The sequence below is a fragment of the Alligator mississippiensis genome, chromosome 2 (assembly GCF_030867095.1).
Source record: "Alligator mississippiensis isolate rAllMis1 chromosome 2, rAllMis1, whole genome shotgun sequence".
In the NCBI taxonomy this organism is placed as follows: Eukaryota; Metazoa; Chordata; order Crocodylia; family Alligatoridae; genus Alligator; species Alligator mississippiensis.
Genome location: NC_081825.1, coordinates 238,046,523 through 238,063,741, shown reverse-complemented (window position 1 = coordinate 238,063,741; position 17,219 = coordinate 238,046,523). Strand labels below are relative to the sequence as shown.

Sequence of the window (17,219 nt, the reverse complement as noted above, 5' to 3'; positions counted from 1 at the left end):
GCACATCTACACATATGCTTTAATGCACAGTAGCTTATTTTACTGTGCATTAACATGTCATGTAAAAACTGTGCTATTATGCTAATGTGCAGTAAAATAGGTTACTGTATATTAAGCATCACTTAAAAACCATGTGCATTCATTCCTGCTCATTAAGACAGCCTAATATGCATTTGTTTAGTACCTGACATTGGAGGTATTAAATTTAACGCACATTTTAAAAAAGCACCATAATACACATTTTAGACACTCAGAATCATAGAAAAAATATTCATGTTGGATCAAAGGGAATTGGTAAGTCTGCCCAGGGTCCAGGGCAGACTCTTATTCTATTTCTATCCATGACACAGGCCTGAATTACATCCACTATAATTTTAAAGATCCATATGCTATTTTGCATATAATTCCATAGGCAAAGATATCTCACTCTCAAATACTTTTCTTGACATTTAACCCAACTTTTCACTTTCTTAATTTAATCCCATTATTCCTATGCACCTTTTATACATGCCTGTACACAAAATAATTTTCCCATATGATAATATGCTTTACATATTTGTAGATTCTTATGTCCTTCATAATTATCCTTTACCAGAACTATACATATGTAAGGTTTTCAACATAAATCATTCCCTTCAAATTTCTGATCACCTTAGCAGTTTTTTTCTTATTCTTATCCAATTGATCAAGAACTTTCCAGAAGGGGTGCACCAGAAACAAAAGCAACAGTTCTACTTAAGTATACTGTGAACCATTTGCAAGAACCAAGTCTATACAAGAATATATGTAAGCTCCAAATTGTTTACCGTAACACCTCATATGTTAAAGTATCCTACAACTGCAGTACACACTATGTAAATACTTTAAATTAGATACCAAAAGGCCATGTAGGACCCACTGCCTGGAAATCAGGGGTTCATTATATATGACTAATTTGGGCCAAGTGCTAGCGAGAGAGAAATTACAGTGATGCGTGTCTGCGATTGCAAGAGATTATCACTATTACACATCTTAAACATCCTTTTGGAAAACCATTATGTATCCAAACATATGCAAGAAGTGCAGAAAAAACACAGGCAGATTTCCACGTAGAAAATCAATAGTGACTGAATTGATATATATAATACCCAATTACTAACAAGCAGGATATAAAAGGAATATGATCTGACTTCTAGACCAATCAAAGCCAAGTGGAAAAGAGACCACAGAAATTTAATTTATAGTACACAATGGCATCATTACCAGATGGATATAGATAAAAATCAGCAGCAGAATCTGAACGACTCCTGTAGGTAAGAGGACTAAAAGGGATTAAAGCAGGTGTGGGCAAAATGCGGCCTGTGGGCCAGACACAGCCCACCAGGCCATTCTATCCAGCCCATCGGGCCCCTAAAAAATTTAGAAAATTAATATTTATCTGCCCCTGGCTGCCTGTCATGTGGCCCTCGATGGCTTGCCAAAACTCAGTAAGCGGCTCTCCGCCCAAAATAATGGCCCGCTCCTGGATTAAAGTGTTCCTGAATTGTTCCTTATGGCTGTTGAGTCTGTCTACCAAAGTCTGAGGGGTGTAGGTTGTAGCCATTCTGGTCTAAGGACATAGGCAGACAGGTTATTTGGGTAAATCTGATATCTTTTATTAGACCAACTCAAATAGTTAGAAAATAATTATTTTTTGCAAGCTTTCAGGCCTAGGAAATATCTGCAGAGCACAGGTACAACTATGTAGCTGTGACAGATTTTTTCAGTCAGGTGGGTGGGAAACTGGCTTATGGTATGCACCCAGAGAGTGAGGGTGGATGGGTTGGTTTCTACCTGGAGAAATGTGGGCAGTGGTTTCCCCCCAAGGCTTTGTCCTTGGACCAGTACTGTTCAATATCTTCATCAGTGATTTGGATGAGGGTGTAGAAAGCACTGTGTCAAAATTCTCAGACGACACCAAACAACAGGGTATAGTAAACATACTAGAGGGTAGGGAGTGAATTCAGGTGGATTTGGATAGACTAGGGAAGTGGGCAGATCAGAATAGGATGCAATTTAATGAAGATAAGTGCGAAGTACTGCATCTGGGGAGAATGAATCACCAGTACACCTACAGACTGAGAAGTACCATTCTAAGTAGCACAGCAGCGGAAAAGGATCTCAGAGTCATAGTCAACACAAAAATGAACATGAGTTGCCAATGTGACGAGGTAATAAGTAAGGCTAACCGCACCCTTTCTTACATTATCAGGTGCATCACAAGCAAATCTAGGGAGGTTATACTTCCCCTCTATGAAGCATTGGTAAGACTGCAGCTGTAGTACTGCATCCAGTTTTAGGTGCCACACTTCAAGAGGGATGTGGATAATTTGGAAGGGGTTCAGAGGACGGCTACTCGTATGGTTGAGGCCCTGCGGGTAAGAACCTATGAAGACAGATTGAGAGACCTGACTCTCTTCAGCCTCTGCAAGAGAAGGCTGAGAGGTGATCTTGTGGCTCTCTACAAATTCATCAGGGGGGATCAGTAGGGAATAGGGGATACTCTGTTTACCAGGGTGCCCCTCAGGGTTACTAGAAACAATAGGCATAAACTGAAGGAGAGCAGATTTTGATTGGACATCAAGAAGAAATTCTTTACAGTGAGGGTTGCCAAAATATGGAATGGGCTTCCAAGAGAGGTGGTGCTTTTTCCTACCTTGGAAATGTTTAAAAGGAAATTAAACAAGCACCTGGCTGGGGTCACTTGACCCCAGCACTCTTTCCTGCCCAGGGCAGGGGGTCGGACTCAATCTAATAGGTCACTTCCGACCCTAGAAATCTATGAAATCTATGAAAAATCTATGCTTCCTTGGCCTGATGAAGAGTTTTTGTGTCTGAAAGCTTGCAAAGAAGAATTTTTTCCAACTATTTGAGCTGGTCTAATAAAAGATACCAGATTTACCCAAAGAACCTTGCCTACCAAAGTCTGATGACTTCAAGGATATTAACAAGGAGCCTGGGATATCCACCTCCCACATTCCAGAGCCATATTGTCAGAGTTTCCACAGGCAGCAACTGTCCTACTAGCCCTTCCTAGACACATGGTGTCGCTCCCAAATTTACAGTATTTTTCCAACATATTTAATAGTATTTTTCAGTGCTACCTATGCTGGCACATATTATTTAAAGGTGCAATGGGATCTGATCCCTAATCCCAATAATAATGCTTTCTGCTATGTCACACATGAATAACAGGAGGTGCAATTATTAGAAATTTTAGTTTAATCCTTTTTGTGAAAATGCAAATACAAACATTAGCATGGCCAGGAGAAGGCTAGCTGCCATCATTTCCATCTTTCCCCACCCTCCAAATGCTATGGTTATGTGGTAAGCTCTCTGATACTCTCTGAATGAATTGTTCAAGGTCACCTTAATTTGGGGGGGGGGGAAGAGGGGGGAGAAGTTCTCTAACTCAGGAATGGTCCTTCAAGAAGTTTCCTCTCTCACCTTCTCCATCCTCAGGGGGGAGACAGCAGTAGCAGTGATCCATGCCACTAATTAGACAGCAACGCTATCGTGCTAATTCCTCTGGAATAAATGTGGCAAAGTACACAATGCAAAACTTCTGTGATCTCCTAGAAGTCCAGAGGTCTGAGACCAATTTGAATCAGAAGCAACTGAATCAACTAACAGAATGCCAGATAATCAAAGCCAAAACCTTGATATGTAAAATGAGCAGCCGCTGATAAGAAAATTTTCTTAACTCTGTCTTTCTGAAAGACCACAGAGTTCCTTCAGGGATTCCATGGGTTCCTGGGCAATCATTCAGTTTCCAACACCAGGGCCTCATATTCAGGCTAGTTTGAGAGACTGTAGAAGTCCCGTAGGTTCAGATTTTTTTTTTAAATTTCCTCTTGGTATATACCTTGATTTAATTGAAGCAGAGTTAAGCCCATGATGAGCACTTTCAAAAACCCCACACACACTCCTTCTGTGTGTCATAATTTTATCGAAGTGAAATTGATGATGCTTCCTTTCTCACAGCTCGTCTCATTTGTCTAATCCTTTTGTAAACCTTTTGAGGTAGCAACTGTCTTATAATCTATATAGTGTTTATCATCATACCACCTCCGTTTCAGGTGGGGTCTCAGCATTATTGTAATAGAAATTAATAATGATAATGAACATGGAGAGACAGAAAGCAAAAGAAGAGGTTTTCTCAATCCCAGACCCTTGTCAAGTCCAAACAGCAAATCTCTCATCAAGAATGCTCGGGACTGCCAAGAGACCAACCTCTGAACCTGATGAGTTCAAAGGGAGTTTCAGTCTCCTGTAAGGTGGCCATTATAGAATACAGTCCAGTTATCCTCTGTCCATTGATACAAAACCCAACGACTTCATGTCCTCTATTTTTCTCTTGAAGAAAAACATAGAGGACATAAAGATATCAGGTTTTGTATCAATAGAGGACAGAGTAGCAGAAAACCGGAATGTCCTCTATGATGGCCATCCTAGTCTCATGCCTGATGTGAGTAAGAGCAGAATTGGAAAAGTAGTCATCAGCTGGGGTGGAGAAGGAAAGAGCTGGATTGTGCCATGACAGCAAAAGTCCAGTAGAAGAGAATGTCACTGTTACTTCTGAAGGAAAGTTCAGAGAAAAAGGCATGGCTTAAATGGACAGACAAGGTTCTTTGGGTAAATCCAATATCTTTTATTAGACCAAGTCAAATAGCAAGCTTTTGGGCAGAAACAAGCTTTCAGGCATAAACAAAACCAAAGGGTGTTTGTTCCTGAAAGCTTACTAAGAAGAATTTTTCCAACTATTTGAGTTGGTCTAATAAAAGATATTGGATTTACCCAAATAACCTGGTCTGCCTGTATCCTTAGACCAACACAGCTACAACCTACACTCCTGGCTTAAATGGAGAGAGCCTAAACTTGAGAAATCATTTAGTACTTTCTAATATGAAGTGATTCAGTATAATGAATTATTTTTTGTTAATATTGTACATTGAACAAGGTTTAAAGATGATAGAGAGGTCTATGTATACTACTGAATAGCGAAAATTACATTACAACTATCAGAGATAAAAATCAGTTACTGAATGAAAACCTGGTTTTCCACCAGCAAGAAAGTAATTTCATAAAAAAGAAAGGGAATATACAACTCAGGAATAACAGACTAAGATAGGAGCTCCAGATCCAATGTATACAAAAATGATAACTTCCAAGATAGAGAGAGAATTCCTCATATTTGGTCAGGATGTTAACTGGAGTTGGATGTAGTTAAATGGGGTTTGGAGGATGTAGCTCAGGTCAAAACAGAGAGGTGAAAAAAACTCCAAAATTTGCAATAGGAGTTATTTGAAACTATAGCAGTGAACATAATTATGTGCTATCAGCCACTACACATACCCTTCTTTGATCGACTATGCTCTTCAGGCTTCCTAGTCTCTAACTCTACATGGGCATCACAAATAAATCACTTTCTTTTGGTGAATAAAAAGATTTCATGTTTGATCCACATTGCAGCTAAAATTGACAACAAGGAGAAAACTGCTAAAATGCAACCTAATGGAGATTGCATTGGAGTAATGCACAAAGGGATGGATGTTACAGGATCTGAATGCTTGCACAAAGCTCCAGGATGGAAGACCAAACTGAGCACAGGATGGTACCGGGATTGTAAAGAATGACAAAACTCTAGCCTTTGCGCCGTTCTTGGGCCTCTCTTCGATCACTGCCACATCAGGTTGTAGAGAGTAAACAGGAGGCTATAGAGAGTAAATAGGAAACAGGGCTGCTTTTCTCCCTATCACTCCATCTGCAAGTGGTTGAATGTACATTGGCTAAAGTAGGGCTGTCTAACTGGCTGCCTGTGGGCCACATGCAGCCCACAAGGCATTAAGTTGCAGACACTGGGCATCTGCTCAGCCACAGCTCCTTCTATTGCTTCAGCTGCTACAGCAGCCAAAGGCCCTGGGCTTCCCCTCCCTCCTCCAGCAGCTGCTTTCTGCCACTGCCCAAAAGGATGGGGCAGTGCCGCATGGCACTGTGAGCAGAGGGTGAATCCAGAGCTGCATGCTGCAGATGTGGGGATAACTGCATAGTGCAGCAGTGGGGAGGGGTCCATGCGGGCATGTGGTGCGGTGGAGGTGGGAAAGGGACACTTATCTGCATGGTGCACTGCTCAGGGGCTCATGGCCCACCCTGGTGCAGTCCTTGCAGCCCTCAGCCACTTGGAATTTAGACAGAACTGGGATAAGGGCATGGTGAGAGGAGAGAGACAGACTAAAGGAGACCTCATTCCCCCTCTGTTATACATTCTGTTAAATACTGATGGACAGTACTTCATCTAAAGCATATGTACACTGCATGTTAATGCCTAAGAATGCTTTACTCAACAACTACACTAATGCTGTTACACTCTTTCACAACCTTAACATCACATGAAAATGTATTAGTTACTCTATTCCAGGCAAACTTGTCTGCATGATTAACTATATGATTAAGATTGCATTAACATCCCACAACTCTGTACTTATGTAGCTACCATGAATGGATCCTGTTTCTCTTGTATCCATACTGTACTACGTAAAAGTCTTCATTTTAACATTTTCTTGATTGCTTAACCACAGGCTACCCATTGAACTGCTCAGCGTTGTGCTCTCTGTGGGCAGCAATTTCTTTTTTAAATACAAATATTTTTTCAGATAAAACATCACTCAATACACACAAAGTAACTGGACAATTGACAAGTACATACGGTATGCATAGAACAACTATTTCCCTATGTGATAGTTAAGGCTCTCTCCATTAGCATATTTCTTCTGTTCCCCATGTGTACACATTTGCCTTTGTGCTATGAGGTCTTCCTATGTACTGTTGACATTTCTAATTAAAGATTCATTTATATTTTTATTTTTTTACAAAAACGATTGGTTATTACAGGTTTTGTTATCTAGAAAAGAGTGGGGAAAGGAGAGAGATCTACTTGGATAAACAAGTGCATTAAACAGCACATTAAGAGCAATAGTGTAACAAAGGAGAGATGACCAGGGCACCAGCCCCAAGTACTGACCCAGATGAGAGAGGCAAGCAAAAAGAATAGAAGTGGCTGTGCTGATGGACCAGCCACTGCCATACCACTAAAAGTGCTGCCCTGTGCATTGCTGCCTCCCAGGGCACTCACTCAGGTGTCATATTCTGCCTCTGATTAAGTGTAAGCAGAAAATCTACAAGGAACTGAAAAAGAAATTGATCAGTAGAGACAGAGATCTGTCAATGGTCTCACAAATAAAGTGAAAATAGCCAAAGGTGCAGCTCAATTAGAAAATAAGTAGCAAGAGCTTCTCCAGTCACACAAAAAGAGAAGTAGGAAGCCATAATATGCTGAAGATGGGGGGCAGGAAAGGTAATCTTGGTAAAGCCCAAGTACCAAACAAATACTTTGTCACCATTAGTCTTCAAGTAAAGATTAAAATATAAGAAGGGAGTAATGGAAGGGCACCAAATGGAAATGATACAGTTATGGAAATTACCCCATCTGAAGTAGAAGTAAAATTTAGGTTGCTTATTGTGACAGATTGAGGGGTAGGGGCATGAATAATCCCCACCCAAGAATAATAAAGGAACTGGCACATGAAATAGAGACTCCTGTGGCATGGATTGCCAATGAATCTGCCACTGGGGGATAGTACCCTGTGGCTGAGTCTACTGGGTACTATGCAGCCGACTGCATAGTTGTCACTGTGCAGTCATTTAGTACTTGCTTAACCAAGAACTAAATGACTGTACAGTGACCGGTGTTACTGTGCAGTCCCATTCCCGCACAGTTATTTTTAGAAGCTACTGCACAGTTGCAACAAGCTACTGTGCCATAGCTCATTGCTACTGCACCATAGTGTCTCATGTTGATGCACCCAGTAACTGGGAATTAGCAAATGCAGTGGTCCTCTAGCTTGATTTCAATATTATGCCAGGTCTTAAAACAGATATCCAACTAAAACCGAGGATATAGAGGTAAACAGAAAATGGCACAGAAATGCAACATGACTTTATCCAAGGAAAATTGTGTCATACCAGTCTAATTTCCTTCTATGGAAGGAAAACTTCTTAGACAGTGTCAAGGCAACAGACTACATTTATTTAGATTTTAAGCAAAGATCTGGTACCATGTCCTCATGCAAAATTATTAGCCAAACTGGAGAGGCTGTTGAGTAATGCTGAACTGGATAAATTGGTTAAAAAGAAAATTACAGTAAATCATACTGAAAAATGAGTTATCAGGTTCAAGAGCATTTAGTAGGGGTGTTCCTCAAAGACTGGTGTTGGGCCTATCTTGTATGATATTTTCATTAGTGACCTTGGTACAGGAACTAGATGTGATTTTATTAAATTTGTGGATGTCACTCAAAGTGAGGGTGACTGGCAATCCAGAGGAAGATTCGATTATTACAGAGGAAGAACCATTCCATGAAGCAAGAGAATTGACATGAAGTTTACTAGTATGGGGTGTGAAGTCATTCAGTTAAGAACTAACAAGTATTTTGCTATAAGATGCAGTGTACCAAACTCTACAATCCCAGGAATTGGCACAGGGAGCAAACAAGGGAAGTTCCCAGTTTTATATAAGGGCTGCTGGGGATTAGGGTCACAAGTCAATCGGTTAAGGAGAGGGGGACAGACACAGGTAAATAAACATTGACATTACGGTACATATACTTAGGATCTGGAAAACAGGAAGTAAACAGTGACAGTGCACTGAAATCACCCAAGAACAGATAACCAGTAGAAAATATTAAACCATGATCTGTACACTTGAGAACCTTAAACTCCCCCACAATTCCAGAGGGCTCCAGACCAGTCTCTGGTCTCATAAAATGCTTAATTGCCATCTGCCCAGGCTCCACATCTGAGCCCTGCTGCTGCAGGTTGTAGACCTAGCTTCACCACTCATCCCAAATCTCTGGCATGCATCTCCCTCACTGCTGCAGCCACCCACACTCCAACGCTGCTCCTTCCACTTCCTCCTGCTGCCTTCTGGGAGTCCTAGTACATGATGCAGTTCATTTCTCCAGCCCTCTGGAGGCTTCTGGGCATTGTCATTCACATTACAACATTACAGTACATGACTTTCAACATCACAGCACATTATAGCATCTTACAGACTAGAGGCAATGAAGAAAAAGAGGTTTTAACAAATCAGGGAGGTGATAATGAGCCATTAAGTCAATTAACTCTCTCAGTGTTGCCAAAATAGAAATTCTGCTCCCTGTTCCAGGCACTGGGGATCAAAGGCTGGGTCTGCCGCTGCACTCCACTGGATCTGCCCCTGCATATACTTCATTTTTCCCTCACTGTCAGCTGATAGTTAGATTAAACTAAATGATAAGCCTGCAGTTAAGAGCAGAAAGAGTGCTGCATGCAAAACAAGAAAAATATACATATAGGACATTCCACTAAGATCAGTGAAATAGCCAAGTAAGTGGCTTTAATCATCGTTAATAGTGTGATATTTAGATTTGGAGATCCTGTTATTCTGGTGATAATCAGATGTCAAAATATAAATATTATGATATAAAGCCTTTCCCATGGACTCCAGAAACTCCTTCTCAGGAACTAGGACCTCTGTCCACCTTACTTTATAATTGGAGAGTTTGTGCAGTGGCCTATACTATGTATCCAAAATTTTCCCCTTCCTTGATCTTCAAAAGCCTCCTGGGAAGTTTATCATAGTCCTATCCCCAAACATCTTCAGGAGTGTTGGAGTCAACTCTTTACTCTCTGGTTTTTCCAGCAACAGTCAGAAAATGTTCCATAGTTTTGATGCTCAACTGCTGAATCCAATTAGATGACCTGAGTATATGGAATTCAGTGAAAGGAACCATTTTAAAGAACTACATTTAAATTGCTAGAATTTTAAATATGCAACAGTATCCAGTGTCTGTATTAGCAGTTCAGCTATAGCACAGTAGATATATGTATATATAAAAGCCATAAGAAGACCAGATTTTTAGTATTTTGGCTGTATTAGTATTTCCCTGGAGACATTAAAAAAAGGCTATGAACAGTTATTCAGAAGAAACAAATTAGTCTTGTAAACACATGTTTTTGTAATGTAAATGTCAGAAATAGGTAAACTTTCAATCTTCACATGAGCCGACCTCACTTATGAATGAAGTTGATCTCATAAATTTTATTGCCATGAAGGATAGTGACCTAATAGTGGATAATTAATAGAAAAAAGTGTTGCATGCATAAGGAAGAATTGTTACAGTGGTTCCCACTCCATTCCACTAGTTATGCAATAGAAAATCCTAGTTATCACCCTGGTTTGCTTGAACTGCTTGGCAAGTAATCACCCGGGATAGTAATCCATAACAAAATTTATTAGATACTAGAAGAAGGGTCCATCCCCCAAAAATGCCAATGCGATGATCACTGAACCAGGGAAACATGATGAAAATTAGATTATTACTTAAAAAAGAAATACTGACTTCACAAAAGACAACTAACCATAGTGCCTTCCTTCAGTTATTCATCCTTCCTTTCCAAGGGCCAATGATCTTTATGTCTAGTTTCCTTCTCAATACCACAAGAGGATCATGGTATGCAATAGAAAAATCTACTTCATAGGTCTTTGAACAGACATTATCAAGTCAATGATCTTGATCTCTCTGGGCCATCTGAGCTTCGTTGAGATATTTTGACATGTCTGAAAGCTTAGCATTTAAATAACAATTTCTCTACATGATTCCAGAAAAATAATAAAAAGGGCAACATTTAACAAAAAAGTTCATTAATTGAAAATGAGTTTTCCCTCACATAATTCTTGTTTTATTCTATTGCAGTTTGCATTCCCTCACACAGTCCTTAATTAATTCCTAATTTTTCTTTTGCATCCTTTGATTAGAAAGGACTTAACAGAGGTATCCTACTTAAGCAGCTTTTCATGTATGTAATACTGGCCAATCCTCAGAATACTTTAACTGTTCCCTATGGAAGAAAATATATACATATCTCCTTCAAGATATTAAGATAATTAGGAAGATGAATGTTTTTTCAAGTTTTTCCTGCGTTCCACTGCTGTATGCAAGGCCTGAAGAATCAAATGTTTATTATTTAGGATGTTATAGCTGGTCAGATTCAGCAGCTTGTTGTAATTCTCCTCTGTGTATGTGAGCATGCAAGTAGCGTATGGGGTAAACGCAGTGCTAGAAACATTAAGTTGGCCTTGTTTCATCTCCGTAGGACTGCGTTCCACACCTGAAGAAAAAAAGATGCAGTTAGGTTCACCAATGAAAAGTTATTCTGATCCAGTCAAACAAACAACAGCAGCCCAAAAAGAAGAAAATGTCTCACTGGTGTCTCTGCTGATTGGGTTATGGCTAGAGCTAGTCAAGAAATTTTTGCCAGGATAATTTTCCAATGGAAGACATTTTTTTTTTCAAAATCCATGACAATATCTCTATTCTGTTAAATAGTTTTGGCTTTTTTCATTGGAAAATTGGAATGACAACTCCCCTCCTGCCTTCAGGCAGAAACTCAGATAGACAAGAGTATTAAGGGCATGCAGCCAGAGGCTAAGCACCCCAATTCAATGCCTATCCAGCTGCAGCAAAGAGAAAAGCAAAGAAGTGAGATACTCTGTCTCCCATCCCACCCCACACCATCACTCCTCTCCCCCTCAGCTTGAGCTCCACAATCTCTGGTAGTTGGTATTCCCATTTACCAGGCAGATTTAATCTTATATCTCTAAATGGGCATGATGGGAGAGGGGAAGAGGGTGACTCTATGGACAATTCCAACAGACCAGTCTGTGGAGTGTCATTGAGAGTTTTTAGAGAGCACTGCAAGTCCACTCTAGTCCTAGCCACAATAAATTCACCAAAAATATGCAGTTTTAGTCATCCTGAAACTATTCACAAGTTCAACATGAGTTCAAAGAGTAGTTTCAATTGGGAAAATTCAGAGGGAGAGGGAAGAAATAAATTTTCACAAAAATGAAACAGGAAGAGATGACCCTCCTTTTATCCAATGCCCCAGTGATTAGAGCAATCATCTAGGAAATGGAGGACCTGCATTTAAATCCCCTTCTCTACTTAAGAAGAGTTGAATCCACATTTTCCACGCCCCAAGGAAAAGTGTCCTATCACATTGATGCTGTAGCATTTTCTATTTCCATTTGAAACAAATACTTTAACATTCACTGGAATATAGATCTGAACACAGGTATCTTCCCATCTGAGCGTCACCAGGTTACAAAGTCTGTCTGTCTGTCTCACCTCACCACTCCTTGGCTCAGTAACTATGTACATTTTTTATACACAATAAATCACGCCTAACAAGACCGGTTGAGGAAGTTCCACATCAGAATAGCTTACACTCTGGTAGTCAAGTCACTTCCCTGAGGAACAGAAGAAACCAAATTCAAACCCACCCTCTGGCTGATTCAAGGAATTTGAACCAAGGTATCCCCATTCACAAAGATACCTTCATAGTCAAAAGAAAAAGACAGAGAGGTTTTGAAAATAAGGGAACACCGAAAAGAGGTCACCACAGTCTTTACCACACTGAATGAAAAGAACAGCCTATCCAGTGGGAAGCCTGATTCTAATGAAGAAAAGAATGACAGCCCAACCATAGAGAAAGAATTCATACTGAAACAAACTCTCCAGCATCAAATATGTACAAGTTGCACTTTAATATGCATGATGAAAACAACACAAAATGATGCTAAAGGATGAAGAAGCTTGGAATAATGGTAGGTCTCTTGCTTTAATTGTAAATTCCCCAATCTTTCATTTTAAGATTTTTCAATTTGATGTAACACAATCTCACAAGAGCAGCTTTGTCATAAGAAGAAAACAAATATAGAAACCATGCCTCAGAATGAGAGACTACTACTCAGTGGTAGTATGAGCCGTAAGTGAATGTCGCTCAGGTTACTTTTGTGCCTGGTCAATAGGGGACAGGATTCCATTATGAAATAGAGAGCTTAGCTGGAACTAGAGTGGCTCATGCTTCTAGTTCTGGAGATCCCAAATTCAGCCCCTGGTGTGCTAACCAGAAGGCAGTTGTCATAACAGGACTGACTTACAAGTGGTAACTTAGCCCATGAAGCAGTTTGCCACATTAAAATGACCAACTGAGCAGAAAGATAAATCAAATAAGAATATGAAGTGCATTCAGCAGGTAAGCTGGCCACGCTCTCTTCAGTAAATGTGTTACTACTAATGTTAACTTACCAGGTGCCTTGTATTTTTGGAAGGTATCACACACTAGTGGGAAATAAAGCAATATAGGAGCCCGTGAGCTCTCAGCATCTTCAAAGAGGTAGCACTCCTTTAGATGTTTCCTATCTTCCTCGCTCAGCACAGTTCTGGGAAATGGAATTCCTTGCTCGGCATAGTATTTTGCGGCCTGGTCCAGAGGCTGTATCAAAGCACAGAAGAAATTTAGAACCAAAGATGACATTAAAATTGGGATCTAATGTTACCTGAAATTAATGTTATATTGTACAGGATATTTATCTGACTATATAAGAGTGCTCAAGTGGGAATCCAGTTTAAGATGCATAGATTAAAAATAGAAAAATCTAACAGGGTATTATAGTAACTGTTGATTTGTTCTTTGGAGAACTGTACAAACAGTGATGTAACTGCAAAAATTGAAAGAAAGAATTACTTTAGACTTTAAAATGGTATATTTCCTTTAAAACTCCATAATATGCTAATGCATGTATTTTGTAAAGAGTAAAGATCTTGTGTCTCTAGTCCTTGATTATTATTTTTGCGTGGGGGGGGGAGGAGGGGGAAGAACACCTTAATACATACTTTTAAAAATTACAAATTCTAGAGAGTTAAGGAGTTCCTAAAAAAGGTGACAGAAAGGGAGCAATCCAGAAAAAGTATCAAATACTCCATAATAACTCCATTTACTGGAGTTCATGGCATATAAAGCAGCCATGGCACATGGCCAAAACAGATGTTCATACCATAGGCCCTTAACTTGTAATGGATGTGGTACAGATGTTCAGTAAAGCAATTTAAGTTAAAGTGCTTTAGTTTGATACCACATGCATCCAGGGTTAATTTAGATCATGAGCAGCCATTTCTAAAGCACTTTATGTGCCATGAACATCTGTTCTGGCCATGTGCCATGGCCACTTCATCAGACCATAGGTCCATCTTGCTCAGTATCCTGTGTCACACAGTGGCATGAACTATCAAGACAATCATGAACCATCAAGATAAAATCATGGTTTAAAACAGAAATTATATTAATTCAAGATGAGCAAAATAATCTTTAAAAAGAGATTATTTTTAAAAAGTTGAGTTTCTGGCCTGTTGGTGCCACTAGTCGGGTATAAAGGGGGCAAAACAAAGAAGAGAATCTGGTTTAGTGTTCCTTTCACAAATTGGAATTGTCAATATTTCTACAGAGAAAGATTGAAGTACTTAATAAATCAATAAATCTTGCCCTTGTATTTGTGAAAGGTAGAATGTAATATTAATAAAATATTATGATGAGAAACACATTCCATTCCTATAATAGTTCAGAAGCATTTGAAACAGTAACTACAAACTTAAGACATCTTAAAATCAGTAGTTAGGATAATTTGATATTAAGAGAGATGGCTGAGAGATGGCTCTCTGGACATTTAAGTTGATTTTCAGTAACTTTTAAACACAGTGGAAGCTCCAGAAAACTGGCATTGTACCAAAATTTTAAAAGATTGACAGAATGAATCAGATCATTTAAGCATGTCAGCCTGCCATTAGTCATTAGCAAAACAATAGAATATCTGGCATGGCATTCAATAAAAAATAAAAGAATCATAATATAATTAATGCCATTCAACATGAGTTTACAAAAATAAGTTTCTGGACATCAATTTGATTTTTATAAAATGATAAAGTTTTTAAAGTTAAGAGTTAATATAATAGACTTTGTAAGCAGTTTTACTTGAAACGCCCAATATATTAAGAAACCAAAAAATAATATAAAAGATCAGTATGGTACATATTAAATGGATAAAATGATTACTACCTGATGGACCTCAAAGCATAATTAGAAACAGAGGATTATTATTAGGTGGGTGAGACTAGCTAGGCCTCAATAGTGACTGGTTCTTGGCCCTATACTATACAACGTTTTTACCTATAATCTAATAGGAACCGTACAATTAATATCAATAAAGTCTGCAAATGATAATAATTAGGGGAGTGATACGTATTGGAGAGGAAAGTTCATAAGATCATTTGGTAAACTGCTTTCAGATAGCAGTTTGATATTGCCAAATGTAAAGTCATATATACAGGAACAAAGGGCACATCTACATGCTGCCTTAGGGCAACCTTGTTACTAGTTGTGCTTTAGTACTTCCTGTTGGAAGTACTAAAGCATGGCACAATAACCACCCATACTGTGCCATGCACATGGTGCACGGTTAGTTGTTGCCACTACTTCACCATAGCAGTGTGCTAAAATGAGGGAGCGCACCACTACAGTGAAGTAGCTGCCAGTCACATGTAGACTCATGTGATTGCTACGTCGCCGTACTGCATTGTACAGTGATGTAGGACATTGCTATGGTGACATAGGGCAACATGTAGACATGCCCAAAGACTCTAGACTGTTGTTAAAAAATGGGACACCTTGGGATGCAGTGGCCTAGAACAGAACATGGGGATTATAGTGAGCTGAACATGTGTTCTCAGAACAACTCTGCAGCCAAAAGACCTAATGTGATCCTTGGATGTATGAAGAGGATAAGATATTTTTAAATACATGTTCTAGGTCAAATAGGAGTTAATTATAGCCTGTGTTACAGTGGAAATCAATAAATTGATTGCTATTATCCATTATTAATTAAGCTATGAATATATATTATGAAAATATTAAATGCGAAATATTAAGCTATGAATATATGAAAACATACTTTTTTTTAATCTGTGTGATAGGGCATCTTGGGTTTTTCTGAGCAAACACTGAACTGAATGAAATTAAACCTACCCCCCCTTCAAGTGTTCATCAAGCACTCTAAATAGGTACACTTAAATGTCAAATGAAACATTTGTACAGTCAAATGAAGCATCTGCCTTCATTTCAAGGAAACCTATTACAGTTTTGTGAGGTGTCAGACACTGAGATAAACAATCCAGATTAGTCGAGATGTTTTAGGGCTTGTCTACATTCCCTTCCTCCTGCTCCTGGATGCCCCATTCTGAAAGCATGCCCCATCAATTTACATTTTTTTTCAGAAAGTGATTAGATTTCTACTGCAAATGCAGACTTCCTCTTAAGATGACACATCATCACTGGCATGGTACTTAATTTAATTAAGCGTAGGATTAAGCTTCTGAAACCAGATTTCATGCCCATTTCTATACTGGAAGTTCAAAAGAGTTGATCTTTTTTCAGCTCCTGGAAATATTTTGCCCCTCTAAAGTCTAAAAGTGAATATCTAATCATTCAATGTAAGACTCAGAGATAAACAGCCATTACTTTAGAAGGACATCTTAAATCCTCTCACCAATGTCTGCAGTCCCCCACTGTAGTTTAAGTGAAGGATAACATCCACTGTCCTCTCTGGCCTTAAAAGTGGTGGGCAGCTAGTATTGATGAAGAAAGCAGTGTCTGTCATCTCCAGGTAGTCTGCTCTTTCATTCAGTTCATTCGGGGAAGAATCTAACACAGTGTCTGAAAAAAAAGGCAAAATCTTATTTCACTTTACACATCCAAATGTACTTTCCAGCTGCACAACTGCCATTTTTTAGCATTTATGCACAGTTTGAGATCCTATTCCACTTGCAGTAGAGATCTGCAGACATCCACACAGCTACTGAGTATGTTCAACAGGCTGGGTTCTGGCTAGGAAGGTACATGACTTTATATGTGCACATCTGAGTGCAAGTTCCAAAATTGCACACCAGCAAAAAAGTAGGAAGGCATCTCAAGTTTTAGCCCAATAGACAAATAAAGCCCTCACCCAGGAATTGAGAGATGCCATTGCTAGCCCCATCCCCTTCACCTAGACTTTTATTTTTCCCAGCACAGTGGTCTAATCAACAGACCACAGGTAAGGCATTATCTATCTCCCTCTCCAGCCAAGCCATAACTACACCTTGCACTTAGTGTCCATTGGATAAAATGGACAGAGATTTTCTGCCCCACTGGGAGCAAGGGATCAAGCTAAAATCCAGAGTTCTCTCCTTGCCAGAGCAACAGCCATCTCACTGAGCCACCCACCATCT

The 17,219-nt window shown here is 39.4% G+C and overlaps 1 protein-coding gene across 1 annotated transcript in view; it reads right to left on the bottom strand.

Moving 5' to 3' along the window:
* Positions 1-8,083: 8,083 nt before the first annotated feature.
* Positions 8,084-17,219, bottom strand: part of LOC102572619 (cytosolic phospholipase A2 epsilon) — a 49,871-nt gene continuing 40,735 nt past the window's right edge. Inside the window, exons 16-18 of the mRNA XM_059721346.1 lie at positions 16,499-16,665; positions 13,209-13,395; positions 8,084-11,226 (exon numbers count right to left, since the gene is read on the bottom strand). Of these exons, the coding sequence (XP_059577329.1) occupies positions 11,003-11,226; positions 13,209-13,395; positions 16,499-16,665 (578 nt within the window). The 3' untranslated portion in view covers positions 8,084-11,002. The remainder of the gene's footprint in view (positions 11,227-13,208; positions 13,396-16,498; positions 16,666-17,219) is intronic.